The sequence below is a fragment of the Schistocerca piceifrons genome, chromosome 9 (assembly GCF_021461385.2).
Source record: "Schistocerca piceifrons isolate TAMUIC-IGC-003096 chromosome 9, iqSchPice1.1, whole genome shotgun sequence".
Classification (NCBI taxonomy): Eukaryota; Metazoa; Arthropoda; class Insecta; order Orthoptera; family Acrididae; genus Schistocerca; species Schistocerca piceifrons.
Genome location: NC_060146.1, coordinates 32,971,230 through 32,996,520, shown reverse-complemented (window position 1 = coordinate 32,996,520; position 25,291 = coordinate 32,971,230). Strand labels below are relative to the sequence as shown.

At 43.2% G+C, this 25,291-nt stretch overlaps 1 protein-coding gene across 1 annotated transcript in view; it reads right to left on the bottom strand.

The window, feature by feature from the left end:
• The window catches only part of LOC124716668 (cilia- and flagella-associated protein 58-like), a 300,831-nt gene that overhangs the window by 69,355 nt on the left and 206,185 nt on the right, over positions 1-25,291 (bottom strand). The window contains exon 12 of the mRNA XM_047243206.1: positions 16,595-16,790. Coding sequence (XP_047099162.1) covers positions 16,595-16,790 — 196 coding nt within the window. The remainder of the gene's footprint in view (positions 1-16,594; positions 16,791-25,291) is intronic.

The following is a 25,291-nucleotide window of genomic DNA, read 5'->3' as shown; positions in this document are numbered from 1 at the left end:
TGTAGTTCCTCCCCCCTTTAAATTTCCTGCTATCAGCCCAGCCAGTTTACCCTTCCCTTTCTTGTTGAGGTGTAGGCCATGTCTAGTATAGTCCCACCTACAGAGCGAGTCAACAGGAACCACACCAATGTGTGACCCTGCCCCAGATCCAAGTAGCTGTTCCAACTCCAAACTAACTCTCCTGACAGAAGAGCTCAAATGAGGTTGGTCGTGGCGCTCCAGAACCGACACAAACCCAACACTGGTATGACTCGAAGCTGATGCAATCTTTGCCAGGTCACACTCTATGCTGTACCCCGGATCTCTGTCAATACTGTTGCCCAGCCCGCCCACAATAACCACGGTATCTTCCTTAGTAAAGCCTCTACATAGTGAACCTAAATCCTCTGTAACCTGCCCCAGTCCAGCACTAGGTTTGAAAAAACTTGTGACCTGGTATTCTGACCCTAATTCATCCTGCAGAACTTGGCCCACACCCATTGCATGTGAACTACCTAGCAACAAGACTTTCTTTCTCTTTGCAGACTTCCCTACATTCTTATTCAATTTGCTGCTGAAAGGTTGTTGAGCCCTGTCTGCATCTACTTCTGTGAGAGGCTCATCAGTTTGTGACTGAGGCAACAGGTCAAACCTATTTTGTACATTAATAACAAAGCTGTCAGAAGAATTTCTTGGCCTGTTCCTTATGCCTGTTGCCACTCCCCACCCCTGTTTACCCTTCTCCCCCCTTAACCTACCCAGTTCTCGCCTAGCCACATCTAACTCAGCCTGAAGGTCAGCAATTTTCCCCTCCTGTTCCACAATCTTCCTATCTCTACTGCATAGCCTACAGAACCACTGATGAGTCTCGCTCATTTTCTCAATTCCCACGCCACTAAAATCGCCCCAATGAAAAGTTACTACATCCATCACACCAGACCCCAGAGCTAACGATTCTACGGCACGTCAGGCACTTTACATTTATAGTGCAAATCGATTTTAGTGACAGAAAGACAATTAAGTTACCGGAAAACAATGAAAATACGTGTACTAAAAATTAGGCCTATTCGCGACTATGTAAACAGTGGTTCAGTAGTTTTTTACTGGAAATTACTTAAGAGATGACGATACTCTGCAGATATAAAGGGGCAGCAAACGTATTTAGCACACTAAACTATCAGTAAATGCACTTAAAATTGCGGTATGAAGTTTAATCTGAAAGTTCAAAAGTTCGGCCTAGCCGCAATATGTAAACAAAACGAACTTTATGTGATTACTGTGAAAATATGCGAGTAAGACAAAAACCTTTAATGGTACGCATGACGAGCACTATAATTAACGTAATAAATTAGCTTAAAGTGTTAAAAACAGTTTATTACTACTTAAATTACTTATCTTGTACGAGAGCTGTGACTCAGCCGCAGGGACCAGTTGGTAGGACATGTTGTGAGGCATCAAGGGATCACAAATTCAGCATTGGAGGACAGCGTGGAGGGTAAAAATCATAGAGGGAGACCATAAGATGAATACACTAAGCATATTCAGAAGGATGTAGGTTGCTGGAAGTACTGGGAGATGAAGAAGCTTGCACAGGATAGAGTAGCATGGTAAGCTGCATCAAACCAGTCTCAGGACTGAAGACCACAACAACAACAACATTGAGGCAGCACTATTACTGCCTTTAAGTAATGCCATAATTTTGTACCCACAAGAGTTTGGATTCATAATTATTAAGTTGTACGAAACACACACTGGAGGTAATGCTGTCAAATCCCATGTAAAACTGACTGGACTGACCTCAAGTTTATTCTAGTACCACCAGTGTGTGCAGAAGTATACAGTAGTATACAGTGCTATGTCCAGATGGTGTTGTATACCTCTAAGGTAAAGTGGACTCTGAGTAGGGGACAAGAAACTCATACAATTGTGCCATAGCATCCTATACCTCCGACCCACAGATATCTAGATCGTGCCATGCACAGGTGAAAAGAAAACTGTTTCAGCTCAAAGGAGTAAAAATTGATGACAGCAGAACATTACAGATGTTATTATTGCTGATGATATTTTAATTGTGGATGAGAAATGTAGTAACTGAGTAACACACGAAACTGATCCAAGTAACACAGATGTAGCTTTAATTATAAACCTCTGAACAATAATGGAAATATGCCTCTCTTGACTGCTCTGATTACAAGACACAGAACAACTGATATGAGTGGCACAAAGTAGAAGAACACAAGAGACAGCCAGTCAGCATTACTCTGCACATATAAAGGCACGAGTCGGTGATACACAGTGTGCCGGAGACAGTGCCGTGTGGGCACTTTTATAGGTGCCTCTAGTGGCTGGCCTGTGATGATTCGGTCAGTGGCTGATTTAAGTACACGAGTGTGGTGACATTACATTCGGTGCATTCACACTCGTATTCACTACTAGCAGTACACAGCACATCAAAAGACAGGCTGCAATTGACTATTCGTAAACTGAATTTTATCTGCTCCGATTACTATTTACTGACATCAAAAATTAAAGCTAAAGTAATGGAAAATCAAAAATGGATAAAACCTTCACAAGACAAGAAACAAACACATACATGCTCACATGTACGTGCACAACTCACACTTGTGCAGCCACCAGGTGCTGTGGCTAAGTGGCCTCGTGTGTGATAGTTTTCAGTGTTTAAATTTGTATGTGTTTGTTTCTCATCTGATGGAGGACTTTTTCTGAAAGCTGGTATTGTCAAACTCTTTACTCCTAAAAGTGCCTGTCTGCTGCTCAACACTTCTACGTGACGAGTAGCAGTCTATCACAATTTGTACCATCAAAACCGAAGTAATTTGATAATAAGTCAGTCGAACAAGTTTCTCATTTTAGCTATGCAATTTTAGCAATGTCAGTCATGACTATGACAAAGATAAAAAGATAAAACTAAACAGACCCCAAGCTATATGTGGAACAATTAATGCAACGTGCAGGGAAAAACAAGAATACCAACAGAACCCAAATTTTAAAAAGTACTTCTTTATGGAGGCAAGGTAATAATTACAGCTTTATGAAAGTATTAACAAAGAAGTTAACAAATTAGGTAAATTTCATAAATTATGATTTGCATAGTAAAAGAGAAATGAGAAATAAGTTAATAATAAAATTATAATACAGAATTACAGGCCATTACTTATTTTCATTAGGCAAAATATACTGCCTGACGAAAAAACTGAGAGGGTATTATTTCAGCCTGTCAAAACACGGTGCCATGATACTGTCACATTAGAGCTGACACTCAAAGACGCAGGATGTCTGTGACGTAACTTTGTGCTGTCGAGAGTTTGCTCAGTCACTCCCTACCGTGAACTGAGGTTGTACCCAATAGAGGTCACACCCAATAGGTCCCTCACAATGAAAATGGGCATATCACCACTGTGCCTCTCCAAAACACTGCAAGAGTGGAACCTCTCTCCAGGGTGCCACCGTAGTTTCCTACAGTGATCAATCCGGGGTAGTGCAGACGAGCAATTCATCACCGAACACATGTGACAGCACCTGTTAGGTGTCTTATTTCTGCTAGTCGTGTCACCACTCCAAATGCAGGTGCGTTAACAGTGGTACGGTAATTCACTAGTCTGGGTTTTGCTAGTCTCGAACCGTCAGTGCAGGACAACAGAGAATGTTACAGTGGGTCCACTACTCATTCTCGGACAGCAGGTGCTCAGTACATGCTCAGTGGACAATACGATGATGTGCTCAGTGCACAATACGATGATTCTCCCTCGCAGTGGTCAGATGTGGTCGACTGTAACCTCGGTGACAGGTACGTCTGCCTCACGTTCCCACGCAGTCCGATATCAGACCAATGTCGTGTCAGAATGCCGCACAAATACAAATACCGCTTAGTTTGACAAGCTCACCGAATGTAAACCCACGGTGAGGCTCCTTTCGAGCTCTGTCAAGTGCCCACAGTGCCGTCTCTTACGAGTACGTGACTCCTCCATGACCTTCATGGCGACCACTCGGTATCTGACATTCACGGTCCTGGTGTACCCTAGGTGAATCCAGGGTTATAAATACAAAATCAAATAGGAGTAATGCAGGATTAGGTTTAATAATGAATAAAAAAAATAGAAGTGCAGGTAATCTACTACAAACAGCATAGTGAACGTATTATAGTGGCCAAGATAGACACGAAGCCCATGCCTACTACAGTAGTACAAGTTTATATGCCAACTAGCTCTGCAGATGACGAAGGAATTGAAGAAATGTATGATGAGATAAAAGAAATTATTCAGGTAGTGCAGGGAGATGAAAATTTAATAGTCATGGGTGACTGGAATTTGACAGTAGGAAAAGGGAGAGAAGGAAACATAGTAGGTGAATATGGATTGGGGCTAAGAAATGAAAGAGGAAGCTGTCTGTTAGAATTTTGCACAGAGCATAACTTAATCATAGCTAACACTTGGTTCAAGAATCATAAAAGAAGGTTGTATACATGGAAGAATCCTGGAGATACTAAACAATATCAGATAGATTATATAATGGTAAGACAGAGATTTAGGAACCAGTTTTTAAATTGTAAGACATTTCCAGGGACAGATGTAGACTCTGACCACAATCTATTGGTTATGAACTGTAGATTAAAACTGAAGAAATTGCAAAAAGGTGGGAATTTAAGGAGATGGGACCTGGATAAACTGACTAAACCAGAGGTTGTACAGAGTTTCACCGAGAGCATAAGGGAACAATTGACAGGAATGGGGGAAAGAAATACAGTAGAAGACAAATGGGTAGCTCTGAGGGATGAAGTAGTGAAGGCAGCAGAGGATCAAGTAGGTAAAAAGACGAGGGCTAGTAGAAATCCTTGGGTAACAGAAGAAATATTGAATTTAATTGATGAAAGGAGAAAATATAAAAATGCAGTAAATGAAGCAGGCAAAAAGGAATACAAACGTCTCAAAAATGAGATTGACAGGAATTGCAAAATGGCTAAGCTGGCATGGCTAGAGGACAAATGTAAGGATGTGGAGGTTTATCTCACTAGGGGTAAGATAGATACTGCCTACAGGAAAATTAAAGAGACCTTTGGAGAAAAGAGAGCCACTTGTATGAATATCAAGAGCTCAGATGAAAACCCAGTTCTAAGCAAAGAAGGGAAAGCAAAAAGGTGGAAGGAGTATATAGAGGGTCTATACAAGGGTGATGTACTTGAGGACAATATTGTGGAAATGGAAGAGGATGTAGATGAAGATGAAATGGGAGATACGATACTGCATGAAGAGTTAGACAGAGCACTGAAAGACCTGAGTCGAAATAAAGCCCCAGGAGTAGACAACATTCCATTAGAACTACTGACAGCCATGGGAGAGCCAGTCCTGACAAAACTCTACCATCTGGTGAGCAAGATGTATGAGACAGGTGAAATACCCTCAGACTTCAAGAAAAATATAATAATTCCAATCCCAAAGAAAGCATATGTTGACAGATGTGAAAATTACCGAACTATCAGTTTAGTAAGGCACAGCTGCAAAATACCAACACGAATTCTTTACAGACTAATGGAAAAACTGGTAGAAGCTGACCTCAGAGAACATCAGTTTGGTTTCCATAGAAATATTGGAACACGTGAGGCAATACTGACCTTACGACTTATCTTAGAAGAAAGTTTAAGGAAAGGCAAACCTATGTTTCTAGCATTTATAGACTTAAAGCATTGGACAATGTTGACTGGAATACTCTCTTTCAAATTCTGAAGGTGGCAGGGGTAAAATACAGGGAGCGAAAGGCTATTTACAATTTGTACACAAACCAGATGGCAGTTATAAGAGTCGAGGGGCATGAAAGGGAAGCAGTGGTTGGGAAGGCAGTGAGACAGGGTTGTAGCCTTTCCCCGATGTTATTCAATCTGTATATTGAACAAGCAGTAAAGGAAACAAAAGAAAAATTCGGAGTAGGTATTAAAATCCACGGACAAGTAATAAAAACTGTGAGGTTCGCTGATGACATTGTAATTCTGTCAGAGACAGCGAAGGACTTGGAAGAGCAGTTGAATGGAATGGACAGTGTCTTGAAAGGAGGATATAAGATGAACATCAACACAAGCAAAACGAGGATAATGGAATGTTGTCAAATTAAATCAGGTGATGCTGAGGGTATTAGATTAGGAAATGAGACACTTAAAGTAGTAAAGGAGTTTTGCTATTTGGGGAGCAAAATAATTGATGATGGTCGAAGTAGAGAGGATATAAAATGTAGACTGGCAATGGCAAGAAAAGTGTTTTTGAAGAAGAGAAATTTGTTAACATTGTGTACAGATTTAAGTGTCAGGAAGTCATTTCTGAAAGTATTTGTATGGAGTGTAGCCATGTATGGAAGTGGAACATGGGCAATAAATAGTTTGGACAAGAAGAGAATAGAAGCTTTCAAAATGTGGTGCTACAGAAGAATGTTGAAGATTAGGTGGGTAGATCACATAACTAATGAGGAGGTATTGAATAGGGTTGGGGAGAAACGAAGTTTGTGGCACAACTTGACTAGAAGAAGGGATCAGTTGGTAGGACATATCCTGAGGCATCAAGGGATCACAAATTTAGCATTGGAGGGCAGCGTGGAGGGTAAATATTGTAGAGGGAGACCAAGAGATGAATACACTAAGCAGATTCAGAAGGATGTAGGTTGCAGTAGGTACTGGGAGATGTAGAAGCTTGCACAGGACAGAGTAGCATGTAGAGCTGCATCAAACCAGTCTCAGGACTGAAGACTACAACAATAACAACACCCTCTCCCAATATCATTACCCGAGGTGCTGCATCTTTATGAAGAAGAATGCAATTTGGCAATATTTGTTCTTCTCAGAGCCAACACACATGAGTACATCAATTGTCTTATTGTATGTAGAATCTGAGTTTTCTCGGAAGATGATGTGGAGCCTCTCCTGTGCCCAATGCTGTTTCTGGAGCACCACTAAGAGTATGCCTCTCTCTCCTACTGCACGAAGGGAAGGTACAACAATAGTCACCGTGACATTCTGTGGTTCTCTGGTAATCACAATGTACGTGTGGATACTTGTCTTGCTGCAAACGAGCCCATATGCAGATGTGAGGTACGTGACATTACTTGCACAGTATCCTTATACAGGGGATTAAAGAAAAGTATTTCATACCGGGTGATTCAGAAATAAAAAGTGGATTTCAATTGCTTGTTACACACAAGCTATAAAAAATAAAAACATACCGTGCATGTCACTGGACAGAGGAAGGTTCAAAGTTTTGACACAGCTGTGCTGTTCTTTGTTTGTAGTAACATGCTGATTACACCACAATAAACATCATTTTCTGTGTTGGAATTTGGACAAAGTCCGTCCACTTTTCGCATACGACATGCATTCTGCCACTTATATGGGAAGGAGCTGACTCTGTGCAAGAAAATTTATGACTGGAATACAAGATTCTTGGAAGTCGAGCACTGGTCAGCCGTGCACACCTGATGAAAATGTCAAGTGTATCCTAGATGCGATCACACGGAGTCCTCAGAAGTCTCCGAGATGGGCCGCTGAGAACTTTGACTTCCCCTACCAACAGCGAGGCGTGTTCCAAAATGATGCTTACGTATGAAGCCTTAAAAATTGCAGTTATGCAGAATTGCATCCCTGTGACCATAACGGATGGTACAAATTTTGCATTTCAGTTCTCCAGGATATGGCAGAGGGCATATTTTCTAAATGATTCATCTGAAAAGATGCACTTTACTATTGGTTAAAGTGAACTGCCATAATGTAAGTATCTGGGAGTCACAAAATCCTGACGGTGTCATTGAACGACTATGTCGCAGCTGGTGGAATGTGAAAGAGACTCACTGAAACTGAATGTGTTTTGTGCTGTCCCTGTTCACAAAGTATATGAACCTTTCTTTTGTGCAGGGAAAATTGACATAATAATGTCATACCTGGACGTGCTTCAAAATTGGTTGTTTCCTCAACTTAATGAAGATTCCAATGATCTCATTTTTATGCATGGCATTGTCCCACCTCATTTTCACCCTGAGGTGTAGCATTATCTTAACAACACCATCCCACAATTATGGATGGGAAGAGGTGAACAACAAGATCTTGTACATTTCTCTTGGCCTCCCAGTTCACCAGACATCACACCTTGCAATTTTTTTTCTATGGGGGTACATAAAAGACAATCTTCATCCCACCTACACAGTTATTCTTCAAGAGCTGAGAAATCAAACTGTTGAAGCTGTTATTCACTAAACAGGAACACCTGTTAATTCATGTGAGGAATGAAATGGACTATCATTTTGATGCTCCTCAAGTAACACAGTGCTTCTGCCGAGTGTCTGGTACAGTGTTTGTGCGAACATAAAACTTTGAACCATCCTCTATCCACAATTTGTTTCTATCTTCCATAGTTTGTCTGTAATAAACAATTGAAATCTGTTCTCTCTCTCTCTCTCTCTCTCTCTCTCTCTCTCTCTCTCTCTCTCTCTCTCTCTCTCTCTCTCTTTTTAATTATCAAACTGTATTGTCGTAGTATGGAAAAAATGTCCAGTAAACATGACTCTAAAATGCTATAAGAGTTTGACATCTTCCTTACTTTTAAACACATCTCTTCTACTGCAAGTTCTTTCCTATTATTAACAACCTACAGATTGCAATAAACAAAGGAAGACTATTCCTCTCTTACTCTCTAGAGATACAACACACAATAAATATATGCTAGTGTTGATACTGCAAACTGTATTCACAGTTCTGGGTAAGTGCAGTGCATATGTCAGTTCTAATGGAACCTGTTAGTATTTTGATAAGTGTGTGAAGTGCTTTTATACTGTAGTTTTATCCGTGTATTTACCAGCATAATGGAAGCCTCGTACAGGAAGAGGTAGATGTGATCTTCTGTTGTGGCCTGTCAAAAAGAAGCAACCATATCGCCCAAGTCCTGTACAATGAAAAATATCCAGAATGCATGGTACTACTGCACAATTATTCACTGGTCTTTTCTAATGCCTAGCAGACTCTGGCTCCACAGCTCTGACAATAACAGATCATGGCGGACCTCACATCTTTGTTACTCCTGTTGTAGAGAAGTGAATACTGCAACGCATGGAAGAAGACCCTGGAATTAGTGTAGAATTTCTTCAACTATCTGGGTTGGTACTGCATAGTCTGGGTGATCCCACACAAACAGTTGCTATATCCATATCGTGTACAGCATGTCTGGGCTATCTGGCCACAAGATCAGTCTGACAAAACGCACTTTTGATAATGGCTGTTGCTAAGATGTGATGTAGACCAATGTTTTGCAGCAAAGATACTGTTCACACACAAGGCTAGTTTCACACATGCCTGGATTTTCAATTTTCAAAGCCAACATATGTTGGCTGGTGCAAGTCCGCACACAGTTGAAGCAGCAAGGAATCAGTGGTGATTTACAACGTATGGGTAGAATTATTGGTGATAGCCTAATAGGCCCTTACGTACTACGAAACATGTTGACTGGTGTAAGATATTGCCAGGTCTTATCAAATGAATTACCTAATCTGCTAGAGGACATAACACTCCAACAATGACTGAAAATGTGGTTCATGCATGATGGAGCCTCAGCCCATTTTCTTTGAAATGTGAGAGGATACCTCAAATAGACATTTAATCCTCAATACATTGGTTGGTGCGGTCCAGTACATTGGCCAGCTTGTTTTCTTGATCTTAATCAATTCATATATTTGCATGTGGGCGTGGGGAGCAGGCGTATGGTTTATTTTTATCATTTTTGAAGTCGAATGGCAACTTGTAAGAAGCCACAAAAAGTACCATTTCTGACACTGTTAAAAACCTGCTAGACACTGACATCATTTTCTTGGGGGGGGGGGGGGGGGGGGGACACCACCAGACTACAACATATTGTTTTGCTTACAGGTGAGAGCTATGGGAAGGCTGTGGCCCACTCGTCCCCCAGATATGGGCACCCTTAACTACAGGAGTACATTATCAATATCTGCGAGAGCATCCGTGACCAACTTGGAGTTTTTTTTTTTTAAGAGAGAGCCTCATTATGCGAGACAACCAACAGAAGCAGGCTTTGCCGTTAATGGACACCACATTGAGCACCTCCTTTAGTGGTGACTCACAAGTGCAGGTTGTATATAAGCAGATTAAATTAGACATTCTGCTATTTCACAATAACAGAATAAGGTGTTCTCATTTTTTTACTGCTCTCTACAGTTCGTTCACAGAGTTTATAGTAAAAGAAATGTGTTTCACAGTTTTGCAAGATGAACAAGTGCTCACAACTCTTAATGTATACATTCTAAGAGTCCATGTTTACTGGACTTTTTTCCTTCTTTTGGTCCATACTATCACTTCTCAAAATACAGAATACTTTTTTTTAACATACTGTATATAGAATACAGATGGCATTACCCTTACCTATTTTGTGTCATTGCCCTGAACGGTTAATAATTTGCATATCCAAGCACACACCATACCCTCCGTGCTAATCTCATGTTTGCTGTGTGACATCTTCTTGGTATTGCAATTTTAATGGCACCCTGCATTAGACTAATTGAGGACCAGTTTCACAAAACTCAACAACAAACTTTGCAAATACGGGATAATATGTATTTGTGTACTTCTAAATATGACAAATCCATTGCAGTAAACAGATTTTATCAATAATTACTATTTACCTATTTAATCTCGCACACAAAAATGTTAATTTTTTCTAAACTCAACATCTATAAATAACAAATTTTGCCAAAAGTGAATACCTACTGCTTGTGGTAGACATTTATTGTTAGTTTCTGACAAAGTAGCTCACTACTTCCCAACCATGGACCACAGTTACATGGCCCCTGACAGTCTATTTGGTACCACTGAAAAGGAATTGGAATTGGGAACACTTTAAGCCATAACCTTACCGTCACATTATCATGAAGTTCTAGGCCTCCGTGGTACATGTAGAGTTCACGGAAAGGCCTGGCAACTGCACAATTTCAAGACCATTGTTAACAAATTAATGAAAATGAAGTTACCATTTAAAATGTCTTTATACAGAGACACACACTGAAGCACCAAATAAACTGGTATAGGCATGCATTTTCAAATACAGAGATATGTAAACAGGCAGAATACGACACTGTGGTTGGCAACACCTATATAAGACAACAAGTGTCTGACGCAGTTGTTATATCAGTTACTGCTGCTACAATGGCAGGTTATCAAGACTTAATTGAGTCTGAATATGGTGTTGGAGTTGGTGTACAAGCGATGGGATGCATCATCTCTGAGGTAGCAATGAAGTGATGTTCCAATACGACCATTTCACAAGTGTATCATGAATGCAGTAAAACATCAAATCTCTGACATGGCTGAGGCCGGAGAAAGATCCTGCAAAAGTGGGACCAATGCTGATTGAAGAGAATAGTCCAGTGCAGCAGAAACACAACCCTTCTGGAAATTGCTGAAGATTTCAATGCTGGTCCATCAACAAGTGTCAACATGCGAACCCTTCAACAAAACATAATTGATATAGGCTTTTGGAGCTGAAGGCCCACTCGTATACCCTTGATAACTGCATGACGCAAACTTTACACCTCGCCTGGGCCTGCCAACACTGACATTGGACTGTTTGTGATTGGAAAGATGTTGCTGGCTGGATGACTCTTACTTCAAATTGTATTGACCAGATGGACATGTACCAGTATGGAGACAACCTCATGAATCCATGAACCCTGCATGTCAGCAGGGGACTGTTCAAGCATGTGGAGACTCTGTAATGGTGTGGGGCATCTATATAGGATCCTGATATGTCTGGATACAATTCTGACAGGTGACACATACGTAAGCATCCTGTCTGATCACCTGCATCAATGCACAATGCATCCACTGTGCATTCCGATGGACTTGGACAATTCTAACAGGATAATGTGACACCCCACACATCCAGAACTGCTACAGATTGGCTCCAGGAACTCTCTTCTGAGTTTAAATGCTTCTGCTGGCCACCAAATTCCCCAGACATGAACATTATTGAGCATATCTGGGATGCCTTGAATGTACTATTCAGAAGAGATCTCCACCCCCTTGTATTTATGGAGAGCCCTGCAGGATTCATGGTGTCAGTTCCCTGAAGTGAAGAAGTTGCTGAAGTGAAGAAGTTGTTGAAGTGAAGAAAAATAATAGAGATGGTTCCAAGGACATTTGAGCATTAGCTGTAATAAACCACAGACACCGTGTGTAAGTCTCAAAAAAGCTGACAATGTAAAGAAACTAAACAGATTTTTTGATATATCATCAGAAGAAGTTTGAGAGGCCTACGGGGAAGGCTTGAGAGTGATGTGATGAACATGACAATGAAGATAATGAACTACAGTACCTTAATGAACAAATTTTTTTATTAATTAATATTTTTTGAAGAGGTTAAAATAAACTACAACATTACTGCTATAAAACAATTCATCTGTAGACGTTCAGTTTTCGAAAAAATTCATGATACAATTTTGTAAGACAAAATGAATGTATACTGTTCAAGTAATTCAATAAAATGTGTTCTTTTTGTAGTTATTGAATTTTGTGAAAACAGTCCTCAGTTACAATGCACACTCAGAGGTAACTAAGCAGGGCTCTATATGTGAATTTAACAAAAGAAACCATAACTAATGGTATAAGGGGGTGTACCTTCTGTCACCCATTGCAAAATGAGTTCCCAGCTATAGTTGTGGATGTGGAATGAATGAATGAATGATCATCATCATCAGTGTTCTGCCAAAAGGCAGATTTTCACATGGTAGGTCTCCAGGCTGTCCAGTCTTCTGCCATCCTCTTCAGGTCTGCATAATTTCCTCTTCTCTTTATGTTGTCTATCATCTTGTATCTGCTTCTTCCTCTCAGTCTTCTCCCACAAACCAATCCTTCCAAAGCATCTGCTAGCAAGCACTCCCTTCTCATTGAATGTCCCAACCAGTTCTTTTTCCTTTCTCTTACAACCTTCAGCAGACATCTTCTCTCACCAACCCTTTCCAGTACTCTTTCATTACTCACTCCTTCCATCCAGCTTATTCTCTCCATTCTCCTCCACATCCATATCTCAAATGCTTCTAACCTTTTTTCATCCTCTCATCTCAGCATCCATGTTTCTCCCCCATATAATGCCACACTCCAGACAAAACATTTGCCAAGATTTTTCCGTTGACCTTATCTAATCTGCCACATAAGAGTCTCCTCTGTCTGTTGAATACCCCCTCCGCCATGACAAATTCGAGTTTTCTCACCTCCTGGTGACATCTCAAGTCTTCAGTTATTGTGCTTCCAAGATATTTAAATGCACTTACTTGGCTAATGGTAGATTGTCCTATTTTAATATTGGACAGTCTGTGTCTTGTACTGATGTCCATACTCTTTGTTTTTGCTGTGTTTATTTGCATCCCATATTGCACACAAGCTTCATCAGCATGTTATTCACTGTCCGCTCACTTTCTGCCACTGATACCATGTCATCAGCAAATGTTATACATTCTATTCTCTTTCCACCAATACATATTCCTCTTTTCCCATCTAAGCCTTTCACAGTAACCTCTTCAAGGGATGCATTAAACAACAGTGGGGAAAGGAAACAACCTTGTCGAACACCTCGTCCAGTGCTGCTTCCTTTTGAAATTTCATTTGCAATCCTTATTTTTACTTTCTGGTGTAAATATAGATTCTGTATCAGTTGTCTCTTTTTCCAATCTACTCCTTTCCTCTTCAAAATATCCATGAGTTTGTTCCATTGAACTCTATCAAAAGCCTTTTCTAAATCTATAAAAACAGCAAAGATTTCTCTACCTTTTTCCATATATCTTTCCCCTATAGTTCTTAACAGGCCAACGGCATTACTTGTTCCTTTTCTTCTTCTAAATCTGAACTGCTCCTATGCAATCCCTCTATCCAGCTTGCCTTATAGCCATCTATTCAACACTCTCAGCAAGCCTTTAGCTGCATGAGAAATTACGTCTGATGATCCTATGCTCTTCACATTTTTTAGTGTTTCTCTTTTTCTCTATTGGTATTATAACTGTTGCAAGAAGTTCTCAAGCCATTCCCCTATGTCATATATCTTGTTACAGATGTAGACTGTTTCTTTTCTCGCCTTGTTTCCCAGACTCTTCAACAGTTCTGCTGGCAAATCATCAAATCCACATGCCTTCCTATTCTTCATCTCCTTCAGTGCCTTTATTACTTCTGCTTCCAAGGTGGTGAATCCCTTCCCATCTTGCGGAACATATTGCTCCACTTCAACCTTAATTTCACTTTGTATTTCATCCCCTTTATACAGACATTCAATGTATTCTTGCCATCTGTTCAAACCCTCCTGTGGTTCTTCTGCTAGAGTACCATCCACTCTTTCTATTTCAATGTTATTCCTCTTTCTTTTATATCCAAAAACTATCTCACTAGCCGGTCTATACATCATTTCATACTTTCCCTCTTTCTCCATTTTCTCTATTTCGTCGCATTTCTGTTTCATCCATTTTTTTCTTGCTTCTTCAGTTTCTCTTCTTAATCCACTATTCAGTTTCGTGTACCTCTTTTTGCCTTCTTCAGTTTCTACATTTTTCCACTTCCTCCACTCGTCCATCTTTTTCAACATGATTCTGTTATCCATTCTTTCCTGGTACTTTGGGATACATTCTTTCCTGGTACTTTGGGATACTCTAATTCCTAGTACTGCTTTGGCAGAGTCCATGAGTCCTCCCCTAATTTTTATCCTTTTGTCATTAATACTTTCATCAACACTACCTCTTTCCCATTTTTCTGTAAATCTGTTTTCCAAATCTGATGCCTTTCATACCTCTTAGAGTCTTTCTATGTTTAGTCTTTCTTTTGCTTTACCTCTCCAGACTTTTTTCAACTTCACTTGTGTTTCTCCCGCTACTGGGTTGTGGTCTGAATTGATATCCACTCCTGAATAAGCTTTAGCATTCTTGAAACAGTTCCTAAGCCTTTTTTGTATCAGGCTGCAGTCCAACCGATATCTTTCTCTATTCAAATTTGATATGCATGTGTAACGTCACTTTTTGTGGTGTTCAAATAATGTGTTACCCACTGCTAATGAATTTTCTTAATAGAAACTAATTAGTCATTCACCTCTTTCATTTATTATTCCTAATCCAAATTTTCCTACTGTATCTTCGTCTCTTCCTTCACCCACCACTGCATTCCAGTCCCCCATGATGATAATGCAGGCATTTCTATTTTCTTTCTCGATGAGTTCTTGCATTTTCTTATAATATTCTTCCACTTCCTCATCTCTATGCTGCCTGGTTGGCATATATATACCTGTATTAACACCAAACCTTTCGAACAACCGTTCAGTCATAGCATCATCATAACTCTTCCATCAATATACTGTACCTTCATTACCTTATTTTTCAGCTTTTGCTCTATCAATATTCCTTTCACTACTCGTGATTTCCCCTGAGTAAAAGAGCTTATAATCTCCACTTTCTATCTCACCACTCTCTCCCCATCTCATTTTGCACAAACCGAGGTCATCTAATCTGTTCCTTTTATCTCCTGTTTTGCATTCTCTAGCTTTCCTGTTTGCAGTAGTCTCCTCACATTCCATATTCCAATCCTTATCTTGCCTTCCTTCACTGTCCCTTTCTTCCTTTCAAATATGTCTACTCTCAATCTGTTCCCCTCTGAATGAGGGGAAGTTTTAACTCTGGAATCTTTCACATGGAGAGATGTACCATGTACTGTTTGGGAATGTAATGCGGTAGTTTCCCGTTACTTTCCACGTAGGTAGTAGGATAGCCAGTCTAAAATCAGCTGCTCACTATGAATCAGACGCTGTCTGTAGCTGCCCCTCTGGGGTACAGCCGCTACTTGTACTCTTTTGTACCCAAAGAGAAAAGGTGCCTCTTCTGCCAGCTTCACCGTTCTGAAAGAGTCTTTCTCTGCTGTCACTGCCGTTGAGGTCTTATACATATACCAGGAAATGACAGGAAAAGGACATGGTGAGGACAGGTTTGGGATATGAAACGGGGAGCGACAGGCCATTGTGGAACACACTTTGTCTATTGTCTAGCTCCTCCCCTTTGGCCTGTCCAGCTTGGGTGACCCTTCTGGTACCTAAGCTCCTGCCGGCATAGCCCTCCAGATTCAAGGCACGCAAACCTGCTCGCCCAGTGCTACATTGAGGCAGTGTCCCCTGAGGAGGAATGAATTCACAAGGAGATAATAAAAAGCTGTTGGTCTATCAGTTTAATTGTTGTGCTTGCAAACTAGTGACAGGAATAATATGCAGAAGAACGGGAAGAAAAACTGAAGACTTAGGCATAAAAGGTGCTAAAGTTACCGGATAGATGAAGTACAAAATGGAAAGGTACTATGAGTGAACTTCATTTTCACCACAGTCTAAGTATCACACAATTTATTTATTTACAACTGGTGCTTCAACAATACTGGATTAATTTCATTTCATTTCATTTTATTATCTTCCGTATATCATTTACATGATGTAGGAATTGTCACAAAAAAGTTATCATACTAGTACAAGTACTACAGACATAATAATAGAATATCACTTTCAACGCATTTTTTAAAAGTACAAGTTTAGACATACAAAGTAAAATTTGTTACCTTAGACTGTTGCAGAGTTTTACTAAGGCTGTTTCTATCTGACCGCAAGGCTTCTATCGTGTCCTGTTGCTTTGAGAACTTAATTTCAGCATCGGCCAGTTGCTTCTTTTGATCAATAATAGTCATCTGTTTGAACTGCACATCCTCCATGGTCTCTTGCATTTTCCTTGTCAGTTCAATCCCTTCTGCAATGTGCCTGTGTACAAAAAGAGGGAAAACTGATATTTTTCCTTGAAAAATATTATATAAAGGTTGCAATAATGGGAAATATAGTATGGAAGATAATATGTGTAATTTACAATATGAATAATTTATGAGTAAAGATAACAACTCACTGAATAGTAGAGGCATTGAGGCATCAACAGGTGCATATTATAAGACTGAAAACTGGCTAGCTTTTAGGCAAACACTTTCTTGAGCTTGGTGATGACAGAGAGCAGTGGACTGGTAGGGAGTGACAGAACAGAGGAAGGGGAGACTGGGGAAAAGGCTGCGGGCATGAGATAAATGAAGTTGGTCCTGGGGCCATATGGATGTTGATGTCAGGCAGGAGGTTAGTGGAGATAGAAGTGAGGAGGATTACCGGGTTGGTTGCACCAATAGTCACACCCATTCAGCAATAGTTCATTTATTAACCTTAACACATACAAGGATCACAAAGAACTGAACTGAACATGGTGGAACAGCCAAAGATAATGCTTAGAGTCCAAAGATGAATGCATATCGATGTTCGATGTTGGTGTCAATTTCATCAGCACCACATAGCCGCCGCACCCCCCCCTTCCCCTCCCCCTCCCCCCGCAGTATGGAGTATTCTTGAGAGGCCGTGGGGGGGGGGGGTGACTATGGCGTCAGCAGGGTGGACCGTGGGAGCCGGACAACGGACACCTCGACAGCGTCGTCGGGGAGCTGTGTGGGTAGATGTTGTGAAGGAAGGTTCAGCCACCGAACCTGGAAGTTGTTGAAGCGAGCCGGGAGTCGTACTGGTCGTACAGCGACAGGTAGGCCGGCAGTTTGCGGGTGGAACAGAGCGACAACAATGATGTCTCCAGTGGGCATGGCAAACACATGAAGCATGTCCACTGGGGAGCATGTGGTCACTTGACAGAGTGCGTGAGACCAGAGTAGAGGGCGAGGTCAGAGGAGAGCTGAAAGACACTCGACGGAGTGTGTAAGTCCGACGTGGAGGGAGTGGTCGGAGCGTCGTGAGCCATGACAGTGAGTGGCGTGGTCGTGGCCTGAATGGGGGTAGAAGAAGGCTCGACATGAGCAGGCCTAAGTCTGTTGAGAGAGACTGTAACAGCTGAATCTTTCATCTGGATGTCATACATGTTGGCTGAGCCCCGGAAACTTGGTACGAGCTGGTATATGGAGGTTGGAGGGGAGCACGGACAGTGTCATCTCGGAGCATGACGTACTCGCAATTGTCTAGAGATTTTGGGACGTGAACCTTAAGGTGGGAATGGCTGGCAGGCTGAGGGATATGGAGGTTGATGAAGTGGCGTCTGACGCGGTTCACGAAGGAAGGTAAGTCAGACTGAGGGAGAGAAGTGAAAGGGCTCACAAGTTCGCCAGGGAGAACAATGTTCTGGCTGTATACGAACTCGGCTACTGTGCCTTTGAGGTCTTCCTTATAAATCACACAAATGCCGAGTAGCACAAGGGGAAGGGCCTCCACCCATAGAGAGTCGTAGCATCGAAGAGCCACCTTGAAAGTGCAGTGCCAGCGCTCAACTAGCCCGTTACTTTCCGGGTCACATGCTGTGGTACAGATGCGCTGGTTGCCGAAAATGTTACAAATCCCATTGAACAGTCAGCTGGACATCCGAAACGCAATACCCATGACTCGACGAAAGCTCGAGCAAGAGTTTCTGCCGTAATATTGGGGAGGGGGACAGCCTCGACCCAGCGAGTTGTTCGGTCAATAGACGAGAGAACATAATGAAAGCCATTAGAGGGGGAGAGAGGGCCGACAATGTCAATATGAATATGCTGGAAACGCCCAGGAGGGATCGAAAAAGCGCCGAGGGGGGGTGAAGTGTGGTTGTGTACTTTGCAGCGTTGGCACACGACGCAGGAGCGTGCCCATTGCTGGCAGTCCTTGTTGACATTTCCCCACACAAAGCACTCCGCTACAAGGCAGGTGGACGCACGAACACCGGGGTGGGCTAAATTATGCAGTGCGTTGAAGACAGCTCGACAGAGCATGGTTGGGATGAGGGGGCGTAACGTGCCCGTACTTTCGTCGCACCAGATCTCACCAGAAATGCCAGGGAAGGTGGTGTGGACGAAGTGTAGTGAAGAAGTAGAGTCTGAAATCGGGTTTTGTGTTTCCTCGTCGTCGGGTTGGAGGTTAGGCAGTTCAGAGAGATCTAACAGCGAATGGACGGCGTCAACTCGTGAAAGGAAATCAGTAACTATATTGTCAGCACCCTTTATGTGTCTGACATTGGTGGTGAACTGAGATATAAAGTCCATGTATCTGAAGCGGCAAGGAGGCGGGTCAGCTGGCGGGTTTGTAATGGCCGCAACCAGGGGTTTGTGGTCCGTTAAAACATAGAAAGGACATCCCTCAACATCAGTCTTAAAATGCTTAATTGCTTCGTAGACCACGAGCAACTCCCTGTCAAACGCAGAATATTTCCGTTGTGCACTGGTGAGCTTGCGCGAGAAGAACTGTAGAGGCGAAGTTTGGCCATCGATTGTCTGTCTAAGGACAGCTCCGATGGCAGTATCGCTCACATCTGTGGTGATGAAAAGCTGTGCATTGGGATGAGGATGCGTGATGGTGCAGTCCTCGGCAAGAAGATTTTTGAGGGCAGTGAAAGAGTCAGTCATAGCAGGGGTCCATGGAACGGGCCGAGGTCCAGAAGTGTTGGTGCCTGCCAAGGCGTCCGTCAGTGGAGCCTGAATCTCCGTAGCCTGAGGTAGATGTCATCAATAATAATTAACCGTCCCCAGAAAGCGCTGGAGCTCTTTGAATGACGAAGGTCTGAGTAGGTTTAGTATTGTTAGTACTTTCTCAGGGGGCGATAAAATGCCGTCGGCAGAGACCATAAAACCAAGAAAAGTGACAGTGGGTTGATGTCCTGGTTGGTCTCGATGCCTGTTGTCATGAGAGTGTTCATAACAGTTTGTACATGTCGAATTTTGTCCTCGACGAGGAGCTGAACACAAGAATGTCATCAAGATATGCAAAGCAGAATTTTAGGTCGAATAGCACTTCATTGATGAAGCGTTGCCAGGTCTGGGTTGCGTTTTTCAGACCGAAGGGCACGAATCGAACCTGAAATAACACAATCGGGGTGGTGACTGCTGTCTTCTCGATGTCTTCAGGTGCCATGGGGATCTGGTGGTAGGCCCGTTTGCAATCAATGACAGAGAATGTGGTAAAGTCGGGAATGTAGGTGTCCATAATTGTTCGTGCATTTAGTCGACGGTAGTCTCCGCACATGTGCCAGAACCCATCTTTCTTGGGTGTCATATGTATGGGCGTAGACCAGAAAGCCTAAATCAGGATGCCCAGACGCAGGATTGAACTGCCATCCTCCCTAATGCGAGTCCAGTGTGCTACCACTGCGCCACCTCGCTAGGTGTCGGTTCAAGAACACGTGACGCTTGTCGCGCATGCACACTTGTGTCCGGCTGAGTGTCAAACGCTGCCGTGTTAGGAGGGTGAGGCCCTGCAGAGCTGCCAGTACACGTTATGGCAGTCTTGATAGCACAGTTGCGAGGGGTAGCAGGAGGTAAACACACGGGGGCTAGATTGCTGCGATTGCAAGCAGATTCGGCGCACTTACTGACCTTGCTTTATCCTTGCTGTAGTGTCTGTAATTCCTTTGCTGCATTGGAGAGCTGGAGCTGTGTTTCGTGGAGCCGGAGGGAGGGCTCAGAGTTTTCCTTGCGTAGGCGAGCGACGTGTTCAAGCTCGACAAGGCACTTGTGCGTGGTTTCTTGTAACGTCGTCGACATAAACAGGCACGTACGGATGAGATGAGCCCGGACCGATGTGTCACGGGTGGGGTTTCACGACGGAACACAGGGGAAGTGAGTCTCGGACGGATGATGAAACACGGTGTTTCACACTAGGTCCGGTGAAAGTTTGTGGTGTCGCAAGAAGTCAATGCCTAGTATAGGTTCGTCAATTTCGCACACTAAAGAAGTCCACTCGAGTTTGCAGTTTGCGGAGAGTGAGATGATGTGGGTAGTTGAACCCGAGCATTGTAGTTTAGTTGAATTGACGGCTTGCAGTGAAGTATGATGAGGGCGGATGTTCAACGACGCCAAGGACGTAGGCAGCAGTGAAACATCAGCGCCTGTGTCCACTAGGAAAAGGTATCCCTACGAAATGTCTTTAATGTAAAGTCGTCTGCAATTATCCGGTCGTTCCCCGACAGAATGGAGCACTGGGTGGTGCCTGTCGTGTTGTGCGCAGGAGGCAGCACCTAGACATACCTGCGAGTGGCGTTTTGGAAGTAGCAGGGTGGTCTGCAGTTCCATGCCACCTCACCAAACCGTGTGTGGAAGTAACAGTACGGGTAGTGCGGTTGCATTTCCTGCGGAAAGTTCATTGCCAGTGGTGGTGGCCAGGGTTCGGTGGCCGCAGCAGGTTCGGTCGCAGGAGAGGGTGTGACTGTGGGTGGAGCCGGTCACGTCCCAGTTGCTTGTTTATTGCTTCCCGTAGCGAGCGGAACGGTCGGCTCAGTACAGCCCCGGCCACATGGCGATGAGCCTGAACCTGAGACTTGTCAGGTAGGCAGTCGCTGGCGAAATATGGCAGTGATGCATCGTGTAGCTTGTCAGCAATTGTCATTCTTTGCTCGACAGGTTCAGGAGACCTTTGAGCCAGAGCAAAGCGGATGTGAGGAGATAGTTTATCTGACCAGATGGCGAGGAGAGCTGTGTCAGAGAATAGATCGGCGCTGACCAGGGCACGTAGCCATCTCCAGAGCTGGGAAGATTTGTCGTTGCCTAGTCGCTCGACATGGAGCACTTGCCATATTGGTGCCTCAGTTGAGCGTGCAAGCCAACGTAGAACTGTCTTTTTGGCTAGAGTGTACCGGTTGATGAGTCCGGGGCGTCGACCAGGTCAGAAATCGAGTCCTCCTGGTCGTGCAGGTGGGTGATGAGGCACAGAAACTCGTCGAGTTTGTAATGGTTGAACACTTCGTCCACAATTTTGAACCAGGTTGTTGCTCTGTCGGGATTAAACGGCAGCAGCATTGGTAAGCGTTGTAGAATTTTCGGAAGAGCAGGTCGAGTTGAGTTTGTCGGGGCACTGCCTGAATCGAGCAGTTGTTGCTGTAGTATTCCAGGAGAGTGTGCCTCCAGGGGATGTGGCAACGATGGGTGTTCGGGTGGCAGCATGAAGGTGACACGTTGTGGTCGAGTGCGATCTGTCGCAACGCGGAATCCTGATGCAGGTGAGACACCGTAATGTATCGGTTGCGGTTTTGGAAGCTCAACATGTTGCATGTGTGTTCGGATTGATGCGTCACAGAAGACTGACGCAGATGAGGCACCGAGATGTGCCGAGAACAGTAGTGGAAGCTCGACTGGAGCCGGCACAGGGGCGACAGGTGAGAAAAAGTTCAAAATTTGAGAACGCATGTTGGTCCGTGGAAAGCACGACATATGATCAGAGCCAGGGCCACCTGTGTTGCAGGGAGGCTGCGGAGGTCTGGGCTGTCCAGAAGCACAGTGTGGGAAATGATGTTGAATGTGGGACGGAATGTGTGAATGTTCACTGTTCGTAGTCACTCCACTCAAAACGGTGTGCGGATAAGGTGATGTCGTGGCATAAAACACTGAGGCGTAGCAGTGGGATGGAGGCTGAGGTCAGGTACAGTTAGTGTTACTGTTCCTGTTGCAGGCCGAGGTATCGAAGTAGGAAGGCGTGTGCTGATGTTGAACCAAGGCAGGCGCAGGTGTGGTCGGATGCTGAGGAGGTAGACCTGTGAACGAAGCAGTTCTGGCCACGTGGCAGGTATCCGCTCAGTACTGCACGGATTGTGGCATGGCAAATTGTTGTCCTGGCAGTAGGAGGTTGTCCGACGAAGCATTGGTCCTGCACTGCACGGAGATCCGTAAGAGGTAACTGTACAGTCAATGAGGGAGGGCACGTGTGCGGGAACAAAGGTGTTTGATAGCCAGAGTCATGCGCACTCCTAACCTCACTTATTGTTGCAGGCTCGAAATGTCCGGCGAAATTGGCGCAATCATGGAGTGAGAGGCATCGTGTTGCAGTCCTGGCGGGTGTACATCGCCCACAACACGATGCATGTCGATCACAAAATCCAGTGTTAGGTGCTGGACTGAAGTCATTGTTCAAATGCTGTGTCAATGTAATACACGCGAAAATAACCGACGCGGGGGTTGCGGACACAGTGAAACGGCGAAAATGGGAGACGTTACAACTCAGGGTCACCAGTGAGGAGGATTACCAGGTTGGTTGCACCAACAATCACAGCCACCTAGCAATAGCTCATTTATTAACCTTAACACATACAAGGATCGCAAAGAACTGAACTGAACACAGTGGAACAGGCAAAGATAATTCTTAGAGTCCAAAGATGAATGCATATTGATGTTGGCGTCGATTTCATCAGAGCCACAGAAGCCAGGAGGAAGACAGAAGCAAAGGATGTATAGAAAGACAACTCCCATCTACATAGTTCAGAGAACCAGGTATTGGTGGGGGGGATGGGGCTGAGGAGGAGAGGAGCAACCCATTGGGCATGAGTTACTCAGCAGCTGTTGCAACAGAGCCTGTTGTTCACAGCAGTGTGTTCAACTCTGATTGGGCCTACAGTTTTCAGTGGAGACTGAATGATGGTCGCACCCATATGGGATGCTGCACAGAAATTGCACGAGACCTTGACATCGTTGTTCTCATAGGTACTCTGCCTCTGGTGTAGTAGCATAAGGCAATGGATAAATAAAAACTGAATAGAGTATGTGATGAGCAGCAGGCAAGCACATCAAAAAAGACAGAAAATATTGTCAGATGTAAAACACACGCAGAGAGAGAGAGCGAGAGAGAGAGAGAGAGAGAGAGAGAGAAATAGAGAGAATGTCACTGGTGTCTCCCAACACTGCCATCTCCAATGGCCAGTGGCAAGGAAACACATGGTGACCCAAAAGTCCGTTAATATTTAGAAATACAGTAACCTATGAAATAATGTAGGTAGAGAGGTAAAAATTGACACACATGTCAGAAATGACATGGGGTTTTATTGAAACCAAAAACGAGTTCGGAAATTGAATAACAGAGGGAGCTGTATAACAACACATCAGTGATGCTGTGTGAGAATTGTGTATAAAATGAGCTGTGGTAAGAGGGAAAGTCAGATGTTCCACCAATCACAGCATGTTTGGTACCAGAGAAGGTAGTGTTAGTGAAGCTTCATTAGCAGAATGGAGAATATACTACTGCAGCTTTACAGTCCTACAAAAAGGGTGTTCGAATAGGTAATGCCCTTGATTTAAAGTCACTTATTCTTGTACAAAAAGGTGTGCATTATTCACGAACACACATTTTCAATAACTTACCAGCAGCCATGTGTGTAAGTACAATCTAACGTCTACACCATTTCAGCGTAGTAACGTGTTCACTGCAAATAAGTATTATAGTAGTTCTATTACATGTTTGTTACCTTACAAACAAAAAATTTAAAAAAATCATTTTAAAAAAATTTAATTCAGTGCATTAATGCGATCTTAGTAAATGACTGTTTGTAAAATGATTCTTTCATACAGTGTTCATTAAAAAAAATGACAATCATTCCACTTGGGACCTGTGGAAGGTACATTAGCTTATTTGTTTCAGTTGTAAATTTTTATCATGTATTATTGTTTTTCTGACATGTTCTACATCCTGGAGGACCTCCTCACTACGAATCAATTGGAATGAAAGTAAATCTAATCTTGTGACAAGTGTCACTGTGAAGAAAATGATCAGGAAGTTCAAATGGCTCTGAGCACTATTGGACTTAACATCTGAGGTCATCAGTCCCCTAGAACTTAGAACTACTTAAACCTAACTAACCTAAGGACATCACACACATCCATGCCCGATGCGGAATTTGAACCTGCGACCGTAGCAATCGCGCAGTTCTGGACTAAAGTGCCTAGAACCGCTCAGCCACAACGGCCAGCAGGAAGTTCAAAGCCACCATTTGTTTAGACAGCTGCTCCCATGGTGAATGACCGGAAGCAAGTGCACTGCTGCTCAGACATTTCAGGAGATAATGGAGACTTTAGCAGGTTCATCTCCACTCGCTGAAGTCAGTGTTCACTAAGTCTTAAGTTGCACCGGCATTCCACCCACTACTGTTTGGAGGCACTAAAACATACCCCCAATGCTATCCGTACCAAATCCAGCATCATCGTGAACTGTTAGCTGCCGATGTTGTGATGTGAGAGCATTTGTTGTGTGAGCACCACAGAAAATGGGAGAAAATGACATTGGTTGTCTAACGTGTCATGAACCAACAAAGCCCATTTTACATCCCAAGAGTCTGTCAACAATTACAACTGCAGAATTTCAGCAACCTAAAATCCTAGAACTGTCATAGAAAACCCACTGCATGACGAGAAAGTCATGGGGCAGTGTGGGTTTACAACATCAATTGTGACCAGTCCCTTTTTCTTCAAGGAAGTGCAGTGTGCTGCTTTTCAAACTATCAGTGTGATGGT